The 24,204-nt window shown below is 37.0% G+C and overlaps 1 protein-coding gene and 1 long non-coding RNA gene across 3 annotated transcripts in view; one reads left to right on the forward strand and one right to left on the reverse strand.

Moving 5' to 3' along the window:
• The window catches only part of LOC107684036 (uncharacterized), a 24,413-nt gene extending 16,108 nt beyond the window's left edge, over positions 1-8,305 (reverse strand). Inside the window, exon 1 of the long non-coding RNA XR_001633806.1 lies at positions 8,293-8,305. This is a non-coding gene — a long non-coding RNA (uncharacterized LOC107684036). The remainder of the gene's footprint in view (positions 1-8,292) is intronic.
• LOC107684035 (thrombospondin-2-like) overlaps positions 1-16,185 on the forward strand; it is a 17,410-nt gene extending 1,225 nt beyond the window's left edge. For both annotated transcript variants that reach the window (XM_016480161.1, XM_016480162.1), the window contains 19 exons: positions 205-761; positions 1,031-1,115; positions 3,733-3,950; positions 4,387-4,621; positions 5,348-5,518; positions 5,604-5,780; positions 6,693-6,866; positions 7,033-7,160; positions 7,437-7,589; positions 7,901-8,119; positions 10,852-10,959; positions 11,066-11,225; positions 11,320-11,438; positions 11,528-11,762; positions 13,813-14,040; positions 14,131-14,402; positions 14,553-14,650; positions 15,507-15,646; positions 15,737-16,185. In XM_016480161.1, coding sequence (XP_016335647.1) covers positions 205-761; positions 1,031-1,115; positions 3,733-3,950; positions 4,387-4,621; positions 5,348-5,518; positions 5,604-5,780; positions 6,693-6,866; positions 7,033-7,160; positions 7,437-7,589; positions 7,901-8,119; positions 10,852-10,959; positions 11,066-11,225; positions 11,320-11,438; positions 11,528-11,762; positions 13,813-14,040; positions 14,131-14,402; positions 14,553-14,650; positions 15,507-15,646; positions 15,737-15,744 — 3,485 coding nt within the window. In that variant the 3' untranslated portion in view covers positions 15,745-16,185. The remainder of the gene's footprint in view (positions 1-204; positions 762-1,030; positions 1,116-3,732; positions 3,951-4,386; positions 4,622-5,347; positions 5,519-5,603; positions 5,781-6,692; positions 6,867-7,032; positions 7,161-7,436; positions 7,590-7,900; positions 8,120-10,851; positions 10,960-11,065; positions 11,226-11,319; positions 11,439-11,527; positions 11,763-13,812; positions 14,041-14,130; positions 14,403-14,552; positions 14,651-15,506; positions 15,647-15,736) is intronic.
• The last annotated feature ends 8,019 nt before the right edge of the window (positions 16,186-24,204 follow it).

The raw sequence follows: 24,204 nt of genomic DNA on the forward strand, positions 1-24,204 counted from the left end.
AAGTATGTTTCGTATGTCCTGTGACTAGTCATCATTTCAGTGTTACACCATCTTTTATCACCTTTTTGCCTTCATTTTAAATGACACCTGTGGTGTAAAATATTCCATATAGCTCAATAAACATGGAGTCAGATTGTGTATATAGTGACAAATTGAATATAGATTAACCAAATGTAAAATAACAAAACATGTACTCATTTTTAGATGCACAACTGGAAGATGAGACCGTATTTGACTTGTTTGAAACCAGTGGGATCACACGCAAGACTATCGGTGTGAAGCTTTTCAAAGGCCTGGACAGCGATGCTCCAGCATACCGCTTCATCCGTTTTGACCAGCTCCCCTCAGTTAGCTCCTCCGCGCTACAAAAACTTCTTTTGCAGATACAAAACAATGAAGGCTTCATTCTGACAGCCACTCTGCGCCAGGACCGCACATCCTGTGGCACCATTCTTGCACTGGAAGGCCCTGGAGAGCGCAGACAGTTTGAAGTTGTTTCGGACGGAAGAACTAACACTTTAGATTTGGTGTACTGGTGGGCTGATGGCTCACGCAATGTGATCTCTTTTGAGGATGTAGACCTCTCGGATTCACAGTGGAAGAATGTAACACTCTATGTGCATGGAGAGACGGCAACTTTGTACATTGGTTGTGGACTTATTGATAGCTTCATTCTCGATGAACCTTTCTATGAACACCTGAGCGGCACAGGTGGTCGTATGTATGTGGCAAAAGGGGCCACACGAGAAAGCCATTTTAGGGTATGTTTGACCTCCCATAATCAAGAAAAATAAAGTGCATGCCAGTAGAAAGCATTAGGACATAAGCTACAGGATGTCAAGAATAGTAACTGATACATTTTTGCTCTTTGTAAGGCAATTTAGTTGGCATTAGTAGTAGCAGGAGTAATAAATTACAGCTGATCCTCCAGTGTTCTGTAAATCCAACCCAACTTCCCAGTCCTGGGAGATCTATGTGAACGGTTCAAAATTGGCAAAGTAAGCCTGACAGCAGCTGTTGTTTCTTTCAGGGCTTGCTGCAGAATATACGTTTTATCTTTGACACCCCACTTGAGGACATTCTGGAGAGCAGGGGATGTGATCTTGGAAACCCAGGTAGGAGGGGCTTGTGAGTCTTAGCATCCTTTTAACACTTTTAGCCAGCCAAAAAAGATTTGTGGGATCAAGATGAAGTTCCTGTTTAATTAGAACTGCTGTAGGAATATATAACTCACAGACAGGAAGGGATTCGTTCCATAATGATGTCCACTTTTGTTGGAATATTTTGTGTTTAGGTTTTCTTCAGTGTCAGCCGAATGGTGGCTGTGGAAAGAATGGGTTCTTAAACTGCAGATTTTTGACATCCTTCGCTCAGGGGAAGGTTTTTGGCTCTTGACACTTAAATTTCTAAATAAACATGTTTAGATTGCTCACGCTTGTGGAGACCTGTGCACACTCACTCAGATTAGCAGCAACCAGCGTGACTGAAGAAATGATTAGCTTGGAATTGCCATAATGTGCATGTATTACAAGCCTGTATTTATCTAAATAGGCCATCCATCAATCCCGTCTGACTTTGCAAGTGTTTTCAGAGCACATCGGCAATTTGTGATTTAAGTTTAGGATTGGTATGTTTTTGTAATTTTACAAATATTGCATGTAGTTCATCTTTAGTTGTTTTTAAATGATTTTATCTTGTTAGAAGCAAAGGGACCATGTGTGTGGTCAAATAGACAGGTCAGAAGGTCATAAGGCCAAGGGAGGAAGGGCAGTTAAAGTTAAACATGAATGCAACCACACACACTCACACTGCCACACACACACAAACACACACACTTATAGCCACTTGAGAATTAAATGAGTTCCACAAATATAGACAAACTGTCCTGGCTTCACATAATGGAGTTCAAACCAAAATACTATCATGGTGTAGAAATGTTTGGAATGTCTTGAGTATGTTTAACAAATACCTCTTTATGTGTGATGGTAATATACACATCATTTATCCAGAAATTATGAAGTTATCTTTGATGCTGTCCTTCCTTTCTTTGCTATCTGGTAATAACAATGGAATCAAGTGAAGATATTTACAATGGTCTAATATATAATCTAAATGCTGTTTTATGTCAGATTTTTAATAATAGTTTATTAAGGTAACTCACACTACTGCCCCACCCAGACTTTAATATTATACTATTCCTTCTGAACTACTTAAAGGGGTCATATGATGTGATTTAAATTTTTCCTTTCTCTTTGGAGTGTTACAAGCTCTTGGTGCATAAAGAAGATCTGTAAAGTTGCAAAGACTAAAGTCTCAAATCCAAAGAGATATTCTTTATAAAAGTTAAGAGTCAACCACGCCTACCTAAAACGGCTCGTTCTAACACGCCCCCACATGTCTACATCACAATGTGGGAAGATTTGCATAACGCCGCCCAAATGTTCACGGAAAGAAAGAAGGCGTAACTTTTATTCTCGCTGTAGTATTGTTGTTGCCGCCGGCATGTCGTGAAGGCGCTGTGTGTTTCGTTGTGAAAGCGAAACTACTTTGTTTGGCCTTCCAAAAGAGGACGATATCCGCTTCGTCATGCCTGGAGCTGATCCGTGCTGGTCGCTAAGGAAATACATCAACTTTGCACTGTGGATCGCCGGATAGGCTTTCACCGTGGACGAAACGGAGTCCAGCCCGGGGTCGTCACATGTGGTTGCCACAAGCCCGCCAGACGCTCCTTCGTCGAATCCGCTGGTAGCGCTGTTCTCAAGCATGCCCGCTCGCCGCCACTCACTCAAGCCTGCCGTGTGTTTCGTTGTGAAAGCGAAACTTCTTTGTTTGGCCTTTCACAACTCACTGGATATCTGGCCAATCACAGCACACCTCACTTTTCAGACCGATGAGCTTTGTAAAAATCGACACGTTTCAGAAAGGCGGGGCATAGAGGAGAAACAATAATGTACAGTATGTGGAAAATAATGTTTTTTGAACCTTAAACCGCATAAACACATTTCATTACACCAAATACACCAAATTATGTTCTTTTTAGCAACATCATATGACCCCTTTAAAAATAACTTCAAAAAATGTAGCTTCTAAAGACGTGACCAATAGTTGCTGAGATAGGTCTATGTGCCTAGAAATAGTTCACTCGCGGTTACATGTGTGTTACATCACATGAGCCAATGAAACATTTTAATTTGGCTTCCTATTACAATCTGAAAGTGCCTGAGTGTCGTATATAAAGAGCTTTATTGCAAACAGGTTTAGCTGTCACACTGTGAGATACCCAATGTCTGCATTCTCCGTCTTTGTATTTGCCTTAAAGTGTGTAATTTTTCCGACATTATAAGACTTTCTCTTATCCCACCTTGCTCAAATTACTATAAGTAAGCCATTTGTAGTGTGTGGTTTCTCTGAAAAGTGTAAACTCTGTGGCTCTATCAAAACATCTCAACCAACCTGACACAACATTCGCTTAACCAGTTCTGTGACCAATGACCGATGCAATTTTCTTTTTTTGTTTTTGTTTTTGTTTTCCAGATCTTGCTCATTTGCACTGCTTTTTGCAGTGATCTGATTTAAGATCAGTATCTTAAATGTTGGATATTGTAGTATACACTACTTCAAATGTTTGGGATGGTAGAACGTGTCTTATGCTCACCCAGGCTGGATTCATGAGGTACTGGTCTGTTCATCACGCAAAACTAATCAGAATTTCTTCTCTCTTTCTTTCCTCAGTGGAGGTGAATGTAGTCAGCGAGAGTGAAGAGGAGGTGGAGGTGGAGGTTCCATCTTCAATTGCCATCAACGTGATTGGCCAGAATACAGATGTTCCAGCAACCAGCTCCTCAGAACTGATGTGTGAACGTTCCTGTGAAGAACTGGCCAACCTCTTCCAGGAGCTCAAGGGTCTCAGAGTTGTCGTTAGCAACCTCATAGATGGTCTGCAGAAAGTGGTGAGTCCTGTTGTGTTGCTTTGTAACCTGTGCTATCCTACGCCTAAACAGGCCTAAACAAGACTGTGCACCTACTGTATAACTTCTGTAATTTAGAAAAGAGAAGCTAACCTTACCTCAAAGATCTAACACGCAGATGTAGCATGCCATATTGTTGAAGTTAACTGATTTTGTCAGATGTTTAAAAAATGCGAGGGCAGTTATGTTTGTGGGCACATAATTTGGTATCTACCCACATAACTGTGGCTTGAATGTGAGCTCAGTAAATCACTGTGTTAGACGTTTTCTGTTGGAAAACATCTAAAATTTTCAATGCGTGAAAATGTATAGTTATTTTGACTGCTGGTCATCTTTGAATGTGTGGAAAGACTGAATGATGTCTCATTGCAGCATGAAGATGAACAACTGTGTGATTCATTTCAAACTGACTTTTTAGACAGAAGAAAACATGGCGATGAAGGAGGCACTAAATAAGATGCAGAGTCTTTCGGAGCAGACTATGTGTTGGCAAGATGGTCGTATGTTTGAGGACAAAGAGGACTGGATTGTGGATAGCTGTACTAAATGTACCTGCCAAGAAGGAAAAGTTGTTTGTCGTCAGATCACTTGTCCTCCAGTGGCATGTGCCAATCCATCCTTCATCGATGGCGAATGCTGTCCAGTTTGCCTTCGTAAATGGATGCACAAACAGAGATACATTACAACCAAATTTGTCTGTGTTTTACAGTCTTTATTTATGTCTTTGGTAACAAAATTGAAATAGTTTTAATATACTTTATTTAGAAAAAAAATATGAAAATAAAATAAAAAAATGCATACTTTTATTCAGAACGAATGCATTAAACTGATCAAAAGTGACAGTAAAGACATTTATAAAGTAACAAATGATTTATATTTCATATAAATTACTTTGTTTAATACTTTCTATTCATCGAATAATCCTGAAAAAATGTATTGTAGTTTCCACAAAAATATTAAGCAGCACAACTGTTTTCAACAAGAAATAAATAAATAAATAAAATGATAATTATAAAAAATGTTTCTTGATTATTAAATCAGCCTATTAGAATGATTTCTGAAGGATCATGTGGCAGTGAAGACTGGTGTAATGGCTGCTGATAATTCAGCTTGGCCATCACAGGAATAAATTACATTTTTAAAAATATATTAAAAGAAAAGTTATTTTAAATTGTAATAATATGTCACAATATTACTGTTTTTACTGTATTTTTTTATCAAATAAATGTACTTAATAAGCCTAAAAGAGACTTCTGTCTTACAGACTCCAACCTTTTGTGTATTTAAATATTGTACGGTCCTAAAAACATGCTATATATTTATATATAGTATAATATATTTGCACATTTTCTTATGATGTTGTATATTTTTTTGGCTAGCAATGGACAGTGAGGATGGCTGGTCTCCATGGTCAGAGTGGACTCAGTGCACAGTCACATGTGGAAGTGGCACTCAACAGAGGGGGCGCTCTTGTGATGACACAAGCAATGCATGTTCTGGACCCTCGATTCAGACACGCAAGTGCAGTTTGGGAAAATGTGACCGCAGAGGTATGAATACAACCACTGTATGTGTGATAGCTGGTAGTGAATCATTGTAGCATGCTTATAGTAACATTGTGTTTTGCACTAACAGTTCGTCAGGATGGTGGCTGGAGCTTATGGTCTCCGTGGTCATCCTGCTCAGTGACGTGTGGAGAGGGACTGATCACACGTATCCGCCACTGCAATGCTCCTGTTCCACAAAGAGGTGGAAAGGACTGTGAAGGTGATGGACGAGAGACACAGAGCTGCAACACAGACCCCTGTCCGAGTGAGTACTGCATATTTAATCACCACTGTTATATTTAACGTCAAATTGAAAAATGTGTTAGCTGCATTTGAAAAAATGTGACATTGACAACCCTGCAAAACTTAAAGCTCAACCCCAATTTGAGCACAACCACACACATGCTCATTTAGAAACCATCTCATTCACCCTGCTGTTCAGATCTTAACTGGAAAACATTGAGAGGATGATGTCATTCTTTCCAGGGCTTATATTATCATTAGACCAGGGAGGGTACACAAATTTGGGCAATTTGTTCAATCAGAGAATTATGGCAAAATGCTCATGTCATGCAAAATGAATGACATTCACATCAGAGACATAGCAGATGACTGGGAACACCCTGAATTTTTTGTTTTATCAGGGGCTATTGAATGTTCAGGATATGGGCTAACTTTCAGTGCCAGAAGAGGGCAAGCTATGTGTATTGTGCCTGCTTATTTGGGGTGTTTATGTGTTATTTCCACATGAGCCAGGAATGTGCAAGCACACATTGGAGGCATTACATAACAAACCAAGTTAATCCATATCTAAAAATGGTTTTTAGCTAGTTTTATTAGTTTCATTACATCATTATCAGTTCTTTGAAGTCTGCACTAGAATATCTGTGTTGTGTTCTCTTAAAATTGCATAAGCTGAACAATGGCACAATAAAATTAAATAACCAGTTTAATACAAAACAAAAACGGAATAACAAGCAGATGGACTTTGTCACATTAAAAACAGCATAGTACTTTATATTATACAATTATATAAACATTAATTTCATAAGGTCACAAAACAGATGCTGTAGATGCCCTCAGGGGGCACTGAGTCGCTACAAACAGATTTGTGCATCAAACATTTGGGGTGGGATATCTAATAGGACGGAAATATTACCCATGTTGTCCCATTTAGTTGATGGTGGCTGGGGTCCATGGTCTCCTTGGACAAAATGTTCAGCTACATGTGGAGGGGGTCTGAAGAGTCGTGTTAGGGAGTGTAACAGCCCTGAACCACAGCATGGAGGACGGAAGTGTCTTGGAGACTCCATTGAAAATGAAGTATGCAACCGACAGGAGTGTCCTATTGGTAAGAAAAACAAACTTGTGAACAAAATATGTTGCATATATGCCCTTTTACAGTGTTTTTCCCTTTCAACCTCCTAAAATTTTCTCAGCATTAAACACAGAAATTAAGTAAGAAAAAATAATATGTGATGTTTTACACTAAAACGAGTGCTGTGTTGATTTTACAGATGGCTGTCTTTCGAACCCTTGCTTCTCCGGAGTCGAGTGTATCACAGCTTCTGATGGATCCTGGGAATGTGGACCCTGCCCAAATGGTTACCGTGGCAATGGAACTTCCTGTGAAGATGTCAATGAGGTGAGCAAAATCATACAGACTAATTACATCAAAATACTTACTTCTGAACAAACTTGTAACCCTAAGTATTAAAATTGGCATGTTAAGGTTTCAAACCAAACAGCTGTCTGTTTAGTCACATATATTTACATTGAAAAAGGAACCAAAAGCCATATCCAGACATCAGAATATCATGGAGACTAGGAGGTCAGTTATTTTAACATGCCAACCACCTGATGCTTCTGATCCTTTTCTCTTTCTCTCTTTTTTGCTTCCTTTGCATTCTGCGGTGTGCAGTGCGATATGGTATCAGATCTGTGTCATAAGGTGGGTGGCCTACAGCAATGTGTGAATACAGAACCCGGATTCCACTGTCTCCCCTGCCCCCCGCGCTACAAAGGGACTCAGCCCTATGGCATGGGAGTGGAGTCAGCTAAAACCAACAAACAGGTCAGTCATATATACAGTGGGTACGGAAAGTATTCAGACCCCCTTAAATTTTTCACTCTTTGTTATATTGCAGCCATTTGCTAAAATCATTTAAGTTAATTTTTTTTCCTCATTAATGTACACACAATTTAAGGGGGTCTGAATACTTTCCGTACCCACTGTACATCACTCCGCATACCACTTACCAAGCGGCTAATTTACATCCATCCTCCCAACATATACCTTCAACATTGAGTTCTCAAAGTTCTGGGTCATGTGTGTTTAAATAGACAAAGTTTCAATATCTGTTGTTTTTTCCCCCCTATGAATAGATGTGTGAACCCTACAACCCCTGCAAGGACAACAGCCACAGTTGCCACAAGTATGCTGAATGCATCTTCCTTAGTCACTTCAGTGACCCGATGTACAAGTGTGAATGCCGTATTGGTTATGCTGGAGATGGCATCATCTGTGGAGAGGACTTTGATCTGGATGGATGGCCCAACCAAGATCTTGTGTGTGGAGCAAATGCCACCTACCATTGCAAAAAGGTACTACATTACTACATTAATCAGTGTGATGCCCTCCATTCGGAATTATATGTCAATTTAATAGGGAAAATGTATAGAACATGTGAATATATTGAAGACAAAATGTTAAGAGTAAAGCAAACTCTGCTGGCTCTACTGGTTCAATTTAATGCAAGCCAGACCTTAAAGGTGACATCATGAAAATCTGACTTTTCCAGGTTTTAAGTGCTATGATCAGGTCCCCGGTGCATACGAACTAAGGAAAGGTGAAGAAGATTAACCCAGTAACTTTGTTTTAGTAAGCCTTTTTCTGCAAGCGTCTGAGAAAACGAGCGCGTCTGATTTCGCTCCCTTAGTGACAATAGGCATAGCTTGACGTTTGAGTTTGGGGGGGCCAAACCAAACTGGTGGATTTGGTCAGACGTACTTTTAAACACATTTTAGTTTTGCTATAGTAAATCTACATATTCACATTCACAGAGCAGTGGCAAGTGCGTGAGGTTGTCATGGTAACCACATACATTGCCCACGAATTACAGCTTTGCTTCTATTTTGCCACACTAAACTTAGCAATAAACACATTTAAAATGCACAATAAACATGTCAAAACGATCTCAAAGGAGGCTTTTATTAAGCAAATCAAGGAGTGAATTACTCATCCACTGTTTTTAAAACAGACATTTGTTGGGCTTGATTCAAGTTAATGCACAATGAGGCGCACACTTTTTATTTAGTCTATGGCGAAAGTTTGAGCAAAACATGCTAACTGTTCTGTCTTTTGCTGCACAGACGAGCACAGAACACTATTGAGTCCCAGCCTTAGAGGACACAAGAAAGCAGTGGATTTATTGATTTATTTACTGTATATTGCTGCTGCCACACAGATCTAAAATAAACATGCAATTTATTTCCCAGCAGTTTACCTTCACAGACATAACCGACTGTTTTTGTAACTCGTGTGTTTTTAACGTAAACTTATGTGTGAATGAGAACTTAGTTTAGTACTCACATGCTGTGACAGCCGCTTTCTATCCGTGTGCTTCGGATGTGTGCTCTCAGAAAACCGTATATCAGAAGTTTAAACTCATATGGTTTAAACCGCATGATTTCAGCGCGATAAACATGATAATCAGAACCAAAACAGATGTTTTTAGCAGGTCCGAGCTGTAATGGCAGCTCTATTGTAGAAAAGGGGCGGGGAGCAGCAGCTCATTTGCATTTAAAGAGACAGGCTCGAAAAACAGCGTGTTTCTGCTTCCACTCAAAATAGGCATTTTCAAAATGATATAATAAATTATCTGTGGGGTATTTTGAGCTGAAACTTCACAAACACATTCTGGGGACACCAGAGACTTATATTACATATTGTAAAGAGGGGCATAATATGTCTCCTTTAAGGTTTAGCCGAGGACTGCTATGAGAAGGTTTCTAAGGAATATAAAATGGAAAGAAATATTGTTTCACCTTAATAAACCACATAGGACAATGGCATCAAGTCAGGCAGGGGGCCTAGTGACCATGAACTAGAGGAGTGTTTTGATTTGGCCCAGTGTTTACTTGTCTTTCGTGTCTCTTGGAATGGTATATTTTATATCCCTTAAATGTCTTTGTGGTGAAGTGTTTAGCCAAAGGGAGGGAGAGAAAAAGTAATAATTACATCATTCTTCTCCTGTGATGAATAATTGCTTGATTATGTCATGATACACCGTGGAGAAAAACCAGGACCAGAATCTGCAAGACATCATATATCTGAAGCCTGGGAAGCAAAGAGAGCAAGTGAGAAAGCAATAAAGGATAAAATATGTGCACATAATAAATAAAGGAAAATATTGGTAATGCACAGAATGAAGAATTGAGATATCATAGCAAAAGAAGCTTGAAATTCCTAGTACTGTATGTGGGTGATTTGATGTAGTTCATTTGATATGAATAACTATAGTGTCAGATTTCTGGAATAAGGCCTTGTTTCACACTGCACACAAAAAAAGAATTGCTTCCAGAATCATTTCATGAAAAAAAATCTTAGTTATAATAATTTATGTATATATAAACAATCATTCAAAGGTTTTTGTAAGAAGTCTCTTATACTCATCAATATTGCATATATTTGTTTAAAAATACAGTAAAAACAGTAATATTGTGGAAAAATTATTACAATATTAAATAACTGTTTTCTGTTTTCTTTATTTTAAAATGTAATTTAATCCTGTGATGGCTAAGCTGAATGTTCAGCAGCCATTACTCCAGTCACATGATCCTTCAGAAATAATTCTAATATGTTGATTTGGTGCTCAAGAAACATTTCATATTATTATCAATGTTTGTAAGCAGTTGTGCTGCTTAATGTTTTTGTGGAAACCATGATACATTTTTTTTCAGGGTTGTGTGATGAATAGAAAGTTCATATATATTATTAAACAAAAAAACAAAATCGTTATTTTGTTATTCATTGTTTTGTTGTGGTGGCTTATTTTGATAAATTCCACAGATGTGTCACCACATGCAGTTCAGGAGAGAAGAACATAATTTCTAATGCTAAATCTTCCACTCAGGAAGATGTACAGATTGCGACAGATGCTTTCATTAATAGACATTAAGTCGCATTTTAGTAGTCTTCAGTTTTTGGCTTCGATTTGCTCACAAGAGCCAGATTATGATTTTTACAAATCAATACGCACTGCTTATGCTTAGGCCTGTGAAACAGGCCTGTGTTTCTGCAATTAACTTTTAACTTTATTTTGCAATCTCTGCAGGACAACTGTCCGACTTTACCCAACTCTGGTCAGGAGGACTTTGACAATGATGGGCAAGGAGATGCTTGTGACAAAGATGATGATAATGATGAAATTGTGGATGAAAGGGTAAGGCAGATTTAGTACATGTGAGGTTTATGGACTTGTCTTCATGCTACTGATGTATATAATAGAGTGTGTGCATATAGACACATGTATATGACATTCCTTCCAGGACAACTGCCCCCTGATGTATAATCCCAGGCAGTATGACTATGACAAGGATGATGTTGGAGACCGTTGCGATAACTGCCCGTATGAGCATAACCCTGCTCAGACCGACACCGACAACAATGGGGAAGGAGATGCCTGTTCTATTGATATGGATGGAGATGGTACAAAAAGCCTTGATCCTCATTTATAATCCATGTGACCCATTTTGGATTGCAACAGATGTGATTCACGTCCTTTTCTTATTTCTGCTCTTAGAGATTCTAAACGAGCGAGACAACTGCCCTCTCATTTACAACACAGACCAGAAAGACACAGATTTAGATGGTGTCGGAGACCAGTGTGATAACTGCCCCTTAGTTCACAACCCACAACAGGTATGGAGGAAAATGGAAACTGAGTGCTTTTGCAGTTTTTAAACATCTTTATTAATTTTTTTAACGAATGTACCATTTTGTTTTTGCAGACGGATGCAGATAATGATCTAATTGGAGACCAGTGTGATGACAACCAGGACATAGATGAAGATGGCCATCAAAATAACATGGATAACTGCCCATACATAGCCAATGCTAACCAAGCCGACCACGACGGAGATGGGAAAGGAGATGCTTGTGATTTTGATGATGATAATGATGGCATTCCTGATGACCGGGATAACTGCAGACTAGTTTCCAACAGGGACCAAACAGACTCTGATGGTAAAAACACTACTTAGGTAGTTATATGTACTACATAAAAAATATCCCTCTTATTTTGGTCTCTGCTTATAGTAAAAAAAAAAAATGTATCATTAATTTAAATCTTTTTTTTTTTCTCCCACTATATTGAATTTATAGTTTAGGTCAATGTATTGATATTTTGGTAGCACTTTACAATAAGTTCCTATCAGTTAAAGTTAGTCAATGCATTAACTCACAATAACTAACATTGAGCAATACATTTGTTATAGTATTTATTAAACTTTATTAAACAATTACTAAGATTAATAAATGCTTTAAAAGTTTTTTTCATCATTCACGTTCACTAATGTAGTTCATGTTAACTAATGTAGTTAACTAATGTTAACAAATGAAACCTTATTGTAAAGTGTTACCTATATTTTTTTTAGGGATGCATGATATATTGGTACCAAATGAGTACCAAAAAAATATTTTTATTGTTGATAATTGCATTTTATGATTATTGTAGGTCCTGGTTTATTATAAAGTAATTTGCATAAAATATTATAAATAAAATTATAAGAACAAATTATGTAAACATGTTAGAAAAAAAAAATATATATATATATATATATTTGCATGAACTATTTTGTGTTTTGAACGTGTGTACACTAAAACATCTTACAGTACACTTCATATCTCGCTTCATATATAATATGTCGTTTCTGGTCTTTACCATTTCACTCCAGAATAAGGAATGTGTTTAAATAATTATGTGACTAATTATTGATATATGGCATCATGTGGACAGTGCTCTGCAGATTACCAGAGAACTGAGAAAACCGATAAACAACGTTGAGAATTTTCCTCTGGGCTCCTCACACCTGTTTGTCTTAATACACAATCCTGCATTCAATTTTTGTGTCATGCAAGAGTCTGTTGTTTTGGATGTTGTTCATATTTCCTATGAGGGTTATCCAAAAATCTGTCCCATAAAAAAGAAAATCAAAGACAAGGCATAAAAAGCAGGCAGATAAGAAATGCATAAATTTCTCGCTGACATCAGAAATGCCGAAGAGTTGCATCCCGGGGTAGTACTCCATGTCTTTTTGTGTTTTATGAGGTATTTTAGACACAGATATACGCAGCTTGACATTAAGCCTAAAAGGTATAATGGTTGAATAAGTTCTCTGTTGTCGGGCCATGCTTACTACTTGCGTTTTCTTTTATAAAGTGGATTTGAAATTTAAGTGGGGTGAAATTTGCCTTGGCATTCCTAAGGGTGTTCATTTCAGCAGCCCTCTGATCTCCAAGTGCTAGCTGAAGCTGTCATGGTCTATGGGGAGATTGGAGATCTTTGAGGGTTTGTTGGCTTAAAGAGACAATCCTAAAGCTTTGGGAAAAGCCATTGTTTTCCAAAAGGAAAAGTACCTCTTTGCTAAGACTACACTGTGATGCCAGTAGTTTGCAGATCAAATGATTGAATGTTTTGAAGCTTAGATTTTCATTTTCAAGGTCAGTGGTTTTGGAGTATTTTATGAAGTGGTTATACCAATAGTCTTAACACTAAAGCCTGTGTTATACTTTCCGCATGAGCAATCTGGACGCGTACACGGACAGCGCGGACGCAGACTACTTGTATTTATACTTCCGAAAGCATACGCTGATGGTCCGCTCCGCGGACGTGTTCCATACATGTATAGTAGATCGGCTTGAACAATAAACAAACATGTGAACAAAGAATTGCCTATTGCCTTGTCTTTATATTGTTTTATCGACAGATTGTACAGGTTCAAGTAGCAACGGGCTTCTTCACATAGCCTGCGCATGCGCAGTAGCCTACTGTCACAAAAAATGGGAGGTACGCGGCTATCCGCGCGGAGACGCTGCGCACACTCTCCGATGACGATTTTTACGTCACGCATACCATAACGGACCCTAGCGGAAAGTATAACACAGGCTTAACGGTGTATATGGCTTTATATGACCTCATAATCTCATAATGATCTGTTTATAATTATTTGTCTAGTTTAACCTACTTTGACACTCAACCTAGCAGTTGGTTTAACGTTCTTATGTTTTCACACAGGTGATGGCCGTGGTGACGCCTGTGAGAATGATTTCGACAATGACAAAGTCCCGGATATCTTCGATGCGTGCCCGGAAAACAATGCCATCAGTGTCACAGATTTCCGGAAGTTTCAAATGGTTCACCTCGACCCCAAGGGAACCACGCAGATTGATCCCAACTGGGTGGTCCGAAACCAAGGCAAAGAGCTTGTGCAAACTGCCAACTCCGACCCTGGAATTGCAGTGGGTAAGTGAGCTGTAATGCAAACATTTCCAAACATAAAAAGCTAAAACGTGCCAGTATTGATTTTCGGATTGTCTTTCTGCACAATAACAGGCTTTGATGAGTTCAGCGCTGTGGATTTCAGCGGGACCTTCTATGTGAATACAGACAGGGATGATGACTATGCAGGTTTTGTGTTTGGATACCAGTCTAGCCGACGTTTTTACGTAGTAATGTGGAAACAGATCACGCAGACGTACTGGGAAGAGAAGCCATCAAAGGCGTTTGGCATCTCTGGCGTCTCTCTCAAGGTGGTCAACTCCACCACAGGCACTGGGGAAATTCTACGCAATGCATTATGGCACACAGGCAACACCAAACAGCAGGTGAACTCTCCCTTCACTTGTATTAGCCCTGACAGACTTCTCTTTTCATGCCATTACTAACAATAAACTGTCCAATAAATTCCCATGATTCAAAGCAGTGCCGTCTGTCTTAGTGCTTAAAATGATGGATGGCTCTCCAATATCTTTTAGGTGCGCACTCTGTGGCATGACCCGAAGAATATCGGCTGGAAAGACTATTCCGCCTACCGCTGGCATCTCATCCACAGACCGAAGACTGGCTTCATTAGGTACAGACTTTCACTATTACAAGTAAATAGTAAATCACCTTTACTATTCCAAGACACGTTTTTGTGATGAGTTATAATATAATATAATATAATATATAAAAAATGTAAAAAAAAAATAAATAAAAAAATATATATATAAATATATAAAAATAAAATAAAAAATAAATATAATTTTATCAATAGCATTATGAATATGATTCTTGTTTATTATATTATATTTGAACGTGAACGTGACATGACGTGTAGCCAAGTATGGTGTCCCATACTCCTTATGAAAGACATGTCAGTATAAAAAAATAATGTGGCCTCAGACAGCAACAACCTATTCTGTACAGTACAAGTATACATACATCCTGACATGTATAGTATAATATAATATAATATAATATAATATAATATAATATAATATAATATAATATAATATAATTTATATAATAATATAAATATAATATATATAAATTGTATAATACATTTTAATTATATAAAAATTATATATGTAGTGTTTTATAAATAACATTATGAATATAATATTAATGTTTATTATATTTTATACTATATAACAATATTTTAAAAAATTATGTGGTTTCATTAGGCATAGACTCAGATTCCATCTTGTTTTAGACAGCAACTACCTATTGTGTTCCTAGACACGTTTTTGTGATATGTATAGAATTTATTTGAATAGAAGATCATTTTTATATTATATAAAATAATATAAAAGATGTACATTTGATCAATTATGTTATAAATATAATTAATGTTTAGTATATTTTATACATTTTATAAAAACATAACAATATAAAAAAATCATGTGAAAACGTTATGTTTATAAAAATATGTAATTTGTTTCTCCCAGAGTTGTTGTGTATGAAGGAAAGCAGATCATGGCAGACTCAGGCCCCATTTATGACAAGACGTTTGCAGGTGGAAGACTCGGGTTATTCGTTTTCTCCCAGGAGGCCGTCTTCTTCTCTGACCTCAAATATGAATGCAGAGGTGAACAAATATGCACTTCACTTACAGATAAAATATATTTAAATATCCTGTGATTCTTCCTTTTTTCTATTAATAATTTTTTTTTTGCAGATAATTGAGTGTGATTGGTGTACTCTATCTCCTGTCATGGACTTTTCTGATCAAAGCAAATCCGGATCAGTGTAGTGCCTTAGTAAAAAAAGAAAATGAGACTTTCTGCAATAAGGGCCCACATGAGGGGAGTACTCAGATCCACAGACCAGAGGTGCCGTCAAGAAGTGAATATACCTTCTGTTGGACAAGTATGAAAGAAAACAAAAGTTTTGTCAGCATTGCTTTAGATTCTCAGTTAACTGTTGCACAAATAATCTTTGTAATGCTACATTGAGTCCTGCCATCTTGAATATGAACCCAAGACTCTGAGTGTTGAGGGTTTATCGTTTCCATTTCATATCATTTATTCTTTTATATGTCTTTCTCGTCATCCTCGTGGAGAACATTTTTTGTGGCTTTTGTGTTTGTTGCAAGCATTATGTATTATATTTAGACCTTTTCTACTATCTACTGTAACTTATTTGTCTTTTTTCTGGTTATTAGTTATCATTCCTTTTGCAATGTATCCCTCACTGACAACTTGTAAATACTTATTTATTTGTTTACATTGACACATTTTTACAAATGAGGTTTAAAAGAATGTTTTGCATATGTTATCAAATTGCATTCAAGTCAGTAAGGCTTTGTCGTTGGCCATTACTGTACAGTATCTACATAGAAAATGAATGTGACAAGAGGAAGTGTAATGTAATATTCCTGAACATTTCAGAAGTGTCAAGGTGTTTCACATTTCTTCTAAACTACAGTAAGTAACCATCGCTTAACACCCGTCCTCAGTGATTCCAGCCAGAGACTTTTCTTGCTCTCTTAGGTACAATGGTGACAAACCAGGATTGTGATCTCAGTAACTCTGGTTTCTAGGTCACCCTAACTTGGCACTGAACCAGCAATTTTTAAGGTTTCCACTTTACCAGCACACTCTTTTCTGTCTTCATATTCAATAAGAAAGTACCATTCAGGAAATGGCAGTGAGAGATTTAATATAAATTTCATATTTTTATGAGCTGATAAAGGATTATACATTATGCCTCTCATGTACATGCTTTAAATGTCAACTTGTTTCATTTACAGTCATTTCATTCACCATGCAATACAGTGCACTTCATTAGATGTTAGATTCAAGATTCATCTACAGTATATGGTTTGCGGCTAATCACATTTTTAGGTATCATACTTGTATTTTATTAACTAACGGTTGTTTTTGATATTTTGATGAAATAACTTTTGTCAATAAAATTATATACACAAACTACGACTCAGATATAAAAATACAAATTTCAGTTATATCAGCTATTGCGAAAATCAATAACAAAGATTTCAGTAGCCTAATAAAAACTAAATAAAAAAAAGCCAAAATTTAACATTAAATCAGTTTTATTTTCAATTTTCATTGTTTTAACGTAAAGAAACTTAATGTGACAGATATGTCAGTCATACAGAAATTAAAAAAGATTTCTGCACTCAAAGAATCATAGCATAGTTTAACTATTTGTATCTGTTTGATTTTATTTAAATAATCATATTTTGCATTTATTAAAATTGCTTATAATCAGCATAAATCTGTTCATTGTGAAAACTGTTTACTTGGTTTAAAGCACAAACATGGTTAAAATATGGCTAGCTGTGGAACAAACATCAAGTAAAAATGTATGAGTTTGAAACAAATTGGATTGATTGATCGATGATAAATATATAAACGTGATTATTGTTCATTTAAAATACATTCAGTTCATTAGTACTATTCTTCAGAAATCTTACCTGCCTAATTTATGCATGACTGACAATGTGCATCACATTCATTTCATTAGTTTGTTAGAATTGTGTAATCCAAATGAATAAAAAAAATTCGATGCAATTCAAATACATCAATCTTAAATTTAGACCTAAATATTTATTTTGAGTCTGGATAGCCTCATGAGCACAGCTATGTTGCGATCACATGACACTTTTGCTTACAGAAAAAAAAATGATTGTGGCCAACTGTTTAGCAGATTTCTGCAATGGCACTGGGAACCAAAAACTAATATTTTTGAGTTATAATACATCAATGCTGTGAAGAGGAAGTTGCCAGAGCAACATAAACAAAACACTACTAAGTGCATCTTTAATTAATCAATTCTTAATTCAAAATAAACCAAATTTAAATTAGTGGTTTAATTCATTAATGCAAACGGAGGCATTAACCATGCTAACCATGTCCAATTTTGGTAGTGTTTTTCTCTCTTCCATCTGGTGATCCTCTGGGCTCTCTTTAGAGCATTTAGGGGAAAACAGTGCTTGGTAGAATTAAGGCGGCATGTTGTCCTCCAGTAATTCTGGTCTCTGAAAGAGTGCCCACATTTCACTGCTTTCAGATGCTGCAGAGTATTTTGCAAAGCATTTGGAGGCCGACGTGGTAAAGATACGCAAGCGTGAGTGTGCTTTCGTGTGCATGCAGCTGACACAACTGTGCAATTAGAGGATAATTAAGGGGAAGTGCTGTGTTAAATCTAATGATCGAGCCACATAGCAACAGGAAAACAATTTTTCGCTAACAGACAGAGAGATGTGCATGTGAAGTATCTGAAGCTGATTCTGTTATCTTTCATGTGGGGAATCTGGTTTTTGAAAGCAGAGAATTTTTAGAAACTGGAAAACATCATGAAATATGTAATCTTTGTACTTGATGCACTTAATGCTTGGATGTTGTGTTTCTATTATTTAGTAGGCCCATAAACAGATCCAGCTGTGTTCACAGTACACTGCAAACCCAGCATGATGAACCTAATGCTTGTGCTGTAATTTTCATGTGGTGGAAGCTGAGCAGGGTGTCTCCTGAGGAGACATCATAGTTCTTGCCCCAGGGACAGGCATAAAACAGTGAGAAAGGAAGAGAGAGATCTCAAAGGAAGCTTCTAAGAAAGCTATTAAGTCTGTTTCTGGAAAGCATCATTAAAAACTAAAGCCTTTGGAATATTTTGTATGATTGATATGATTGAAACACTTGAGATATTGCAGGACCACAGTGTTCTTTACTGTTTTGAACAACAACACTGTGTCAAGGTCCATTTACCTCAGATGAACCGTTTCTCTCTTCTTCTTCTTCTTCTTTTAAATATTTCAATAAGACATAAAACACACAAGGCGATACAAAAAAAAGAAAAGAAAAATGATACAATTCAGTCCAAGCCAACTCAATATTATGGTATGAGATGTTCTCTTGACTTTTGTATTGGAGATTTTCCGAACTGAAGCTAACAAAAGCCATAAATCTGCCAAAATTTTAGGATTAGGGTTTGAATTTAAGACATCTTGATTTACTGTTCATCTAAATACATTTTAAGGCATTATTGCATCTCACTCTTTATTACCTTATTCATCATTATGAAAAAGAACCATAATGACAGAAATATATAAATAAAGTGATAAAACGCAAGAAATAATGTAGCTGAAATTTATGAACAAGACAGGCCAGAAATAGTTTCCGCTTCTTCTTCTAGACACAAATAGCACAAGGGAAAATCTCAGTTTATTTTACTTAAATATTTACATATACAGGGATAATAATAATTAACCATTTTTAAATAAACAAAAAATTGGGATACTTACTACTGTTCAAAAGTTTGGGGTGAGTAAGATGCATTTTTTATGTTTTTGAAAGAAGTCTCTTATGCTCACCAAGGCTGTATTTATTTAATAGACTAAAAACATTAATATTGTGAAATATTATTACAATTTAAAATAATTTTGTTTTATTTAAATGTTTTAAAATGTAATATGTTCCTGTGATAGCTAAGCTGATTTTTTAGTCACATGATCTTTCAGAAATCTTTCTAATATGCTGATTTGCTGCTCAATAAACATTTCTTATAATTATCAGTGTTGAAAAAAAGTCTGCTGCTTAATATATTGAAAAGCACATGCTAATGGCCCATCGATTGTCCATTTTTGGAGGCCAACTAGAACGGCAAGCCAGTACCCCTGAGGTTTTTCAATTTTATATTGTGTGTAGAGATGGTTCAGATGTTGTCACATTCTCAGTCACCAGCCCAGAACTACATTTCCCAGCAGCCCGTCTGGTTCACACCTGCACCCTGTCCCCAATCAGCACACCTGTTACTGATCACCTCATTCCCCCACGCTATATAAACTGTCACCAGTCACATCACAATTGTATGGTCTCATTGTATTTTCTCCAGTCTTCCAACCTTGTGTTTGTTTACTTCTCCAGTCTACCTACTTGCCCTAAGGGCAAGTTATTTATTTTTCATTGGCTCAAGTTAAAAAAATATAGATGTGAATCATTACCCTAATTTTTTTTAATTGGCTGAATTAAACAGTTTTTTCAGTGAACCGTCTACTCATCTGAAGTACTTACCTGGATTCCCCTACCTGCCCTTCTGCCATCTGCAGTTCATCCGTCCTTCTATCCTTATCCCTGCAAGGGAAAAAGAAACCAATTATCATGAGAAGTCATTTGAACTCTTTATGAAAACTGGACACTTACCCGAGTTGCTGTTTGGAATTCCCCATTGGATCTTTATGTTCGACGATCCTGCGAAAGCAGAAAGGATTGTTTAAGCTATCTTCCTTCATGTTATGATTAATGTCCAGCCTGAACGTACCTGCTTGAGTTTGCTTCTGCTGTATTGTATAAATAAATATATCCTAGTTAACTTACCTGTGCTTCTCCCGGTCTGTTTTGTGACAGATGTTCAGTAGCAGAAATGGAAAGTTTCACACTTTTATCTTTTATCTCCTGTGCACTGTGACTGTGCAACAATTTCCCATAATCCACATAGTCCTACAAAACTGTGAAACTGACCTAGAAATATTGTTGCAGGTCAAATGTGTGCAGAGAGAACTCTTATCACATGAGCATGTTTTTGAAATGGTTTTTATCTGCTGTTGTCATTCTTGTTCCAGCAGGGGTAAAGTGTAGAAGACTAATGGGTCATAGTGAGTAGAGCGGTCCAGTGCTGTTGTTGAATGTTAATACGCAGTCACCTGAGCAGTGCTTTACTTCTCAAGACCCAAAATGACTACCTGCAAAGTTCATTAATTTTTATCATTTCTTAAAATATTACTTATCCTGTTTTGGAAGAATACGGCAGAGGCCAAGCAGGCGGATAAGAAAACCTTTTCCATTTTCCATGTTTTTATAATTCCTCTTTCGAAACACAAGCCTGCCAGGATGGACCCGTGATGCAGTAAAAATTATTTTATGGAAATTGGGTGCAAAGTTTAAAGTTTACAAACTACTATATCATATGCAGTGACCACATAAAAGATGCAGTGATTACATAAAATAAAAGACAATAAAGTGATGTAATGTAGCAAACAAGTTTTCCTCGAAAGAACACAACAGAGACTCCTTAAGTCTCTTAAAATTACCTTAAGGTAATAGCTCACTCAAAAAAAGGAAAATTTGTTGAGAATTTGCTCACCCTCAGGTCATCCAAGATGTAGATGAGTTTGTTTCCTTCACCGGAACAGATTTGAAGAAATTTAGCATTACATCACTTGCTCACCAATGGATCCTCTGCAGTGAATGGGTGCCGTAAGAACAAGAGTCCAAACAGCTAATAAAAACACCACACTATTCTACAAGAGTCCAGTCTATCAATTAAGCATTAATCTTCTTTTTCATTATTTTGCATCCTATAAGCTCACCAAAGGTGAACATTTATTCAAAAACAAATCGGTTGTCTTAAATTTGGCAGATATTATAGTGACTAGTTAGCAGACTAAATGTCTTTCACACATGTTTTGCTATGTGGTTCTAATGGTTCATCTAACAGATGCTTATGTTGTGGCCAAAAACAGCAGCTTGTTTTGTAGACACCATAGAGCAAGAGGAACTGAACTGTCACAACAATGGTTGAGCTCTCACTAATCACACTCTATGGTCATTACATGCTTAATTACATTGGCTTACTCATCTGCATATTTGTCCTATAGGTCTAAGGCTATTTCAAGCAAATGTTTGCACATATCACAACAGTTTTGCCAGTTAAACAAATATCTTGACCCAGAAACGTCTAAACTAATTTACGTTATCTAAACATCGTCAGAAAAAGCAGAGAAACAAAGACCAACCATCATTAATTACCTTCAATAATCATACTTTACTGACAGGTAGCCTATTTTTTTGTATAAGATATAAAACCAGAAAGGGGGAAGGGAGATAAAAATTGTTGTTTTACTTTAATCCAACGGTAAGCAAAATTGCTTTCTTATGTTTACATCTGAACAACACTAGCGTTCATTCAATTAAAGAGTGATCTTCATCAATCTTCATCAAGATTTAGTGTCTAAATACAAGCCGTTCACAATTTTTTTTTCAAGGGAGTTTATGATTTAAAACAACTTATTCCAAAAATCTCCACATGGAAAAATGTGGTTCCTTGAAACCTGTCTGTTTCATTCATTCACATAGAGGTGCAAGTCATCTGCAAAGGTAACACACTTATTTTAAATGCGTTTGATGTGAGTGCAAACAACTTAATTAAAGACACCAGTCTGACTTCACTATTGGCAGGCAAATAAACATGAATTAATGCTGCAAGGGTGCCAGTTTCAATGTTTTGAAACCACAGGACCGAGTATTCATTTCAGAGCAAATTACAGATGCATCTTTTCAGTTGTCGTACAGAGGCATGGCAAACTGATGATGTATGATTCAGGGTAGATCAAGAGGATATTAACATTGGCATATGCTGGCCATGAGATGAGCTCATGGAGGAAGATCGTCTCAGGTTACTTATGTGACCATGGTTCCCTGAGTAGGGAACGAGACACTGCGTCATTTCAAACACCAGCCACTTTCACATTTGTGTGTACCAAGCCAGTCATCTGTCTGAGAGGAGAAGCTGATTAGCTCTGCACTCAAAACACCAAAAAATGGTGTTGAGGTCATGAAGGAAGGTGGCAGATTAAATTAGGAAAGCTTTACATAAAGCAGGCTCTCAAAGTGTTGTTATTAACTTCATGGGCAAATCTCTGTGGGCTACTGCCATTTAAAAGTGTAAAATTATTCAGCCTCTTATTTTTTTTCTCCTTCATTTTTCGAATATGTTCCTTTGACATATTCAAAAGCCAGTAGTCAGATATTATAGGTAGGACTGGATAAAAATATCAGTTTTTAGATTAATCCCAATCGGAGCCCCGGCCTAAAGGGATGTGGAGATGGTAAAACATTTTTTAGATGGGATGAAAAATTACATTTCAATGCTTCCAAAACTTTTGTGATGAAAATAATATGCAGTCGCAGGAACAACAATATTTTAGTGCTTTTGTGTTTTGCAAGAGTTTATTGGGGGAATGCAATACTTTTGCAATATAACACAAAAGCATTGAAATATAATTTTTCTTCTTGTGTCATTTTTTTCATCACCATGTCCCCTTAGGAGCTCCATAAAATCTTTATTTGAACACATTTTTAATGTCGATATCGATAACATTTCAAGCTCAATCTTTTACACTGTGCACTTCTTGTGCCCACATGTGCTATTCTAAATCCCTATTAAATCTACAGCTACGACACAAGTCATATATCATATCTGAATTGAATGTGAGATTAAAAAGCACATGCATAGCGAAATATTGGTTTTTATTTATTAAATATTAATGTTTTTTTATTGAGTTATCATCACAGGCTGCTTGCAATAACATATAGTGCAACCTGTGAAGTCTGATTCACAAGCAAATGACTCTTATGAACTGAATCTTTTTAGTGAATCAACAGCATACAGATTGACCAATGTGTTCCAGTTCACATATAAATTACCCTTTTGGGCCATTCAAACATTCAAAATTACTCAAGTTCATTCAAAATGCTCAATCTGGGGTTCTCAACTCTGGCCCTCAAGGTCGACTTTCCTGCAGAGTTCAGCTCTGATGAACCCTAAGCAAACACACCTGAACAGGCTAATCAAGGTCTTCAGGATCACTAGAAAGTTACAGGCAGGTGAGTTTGATCGAGGTTAGAGCTAAACTCTGCAGGAAAGTGGACCTCGAGGGCCAGAGTTGAGAACTCCTGTGCTAGGTTCCCTGTATCGTTTCCAAAAATTATTTTCTCATTTTTAGTTATTCTTTATTTAGTATTACTAACATTAACTGCACAGTAAAGTGCATACAAGAATCCCATTGAGTTTTCTGCCATGGCCTTAAAAAAGGACAATATAAATCAGAGGCAATGCAGACTTTATTCTCAGAGGAGTCTACAGAATACAGTGTGCTTACCACAGCTCTTCATGGACTAGACCCAGCGTAAGAGCCCCTGTGGGGTGGACCTGCCGGCAGGGATGGCTTTTCCAGATGCCGGCATGGATGTCTTTTCTGTGTCCGGACTACAGCCTATGTCCAAGGTAAACCGCAGAACTTGTTGAGCCAGGAGGCTTCTCCTGCACTCAACCTGAAACATTATGTACAAATATGCTGCATGTGGCCCCAATCAATGACGTGCCCCAAAAAGTACAGCTGAG

This window comes from Sinocyclocheilus anshuiensis, unplaced genomic scaffold (genome assembly GCF_001515605.1).
Source record: "Sinocyclocheilus anshuiensis isolate Anshui unplaced genomic scaffold, SAMN03320099.WGS_v1.1 scaffold553, whole genome shotgun sequence".
Classification (NCBI taxonomy): Eukaryota; Metazoa; Chordata; class Actinopteri; order Cypriniformes; family Cyprinidae; genus Sinocyclocheilus; species Sinocyclocheilus anshuiensis.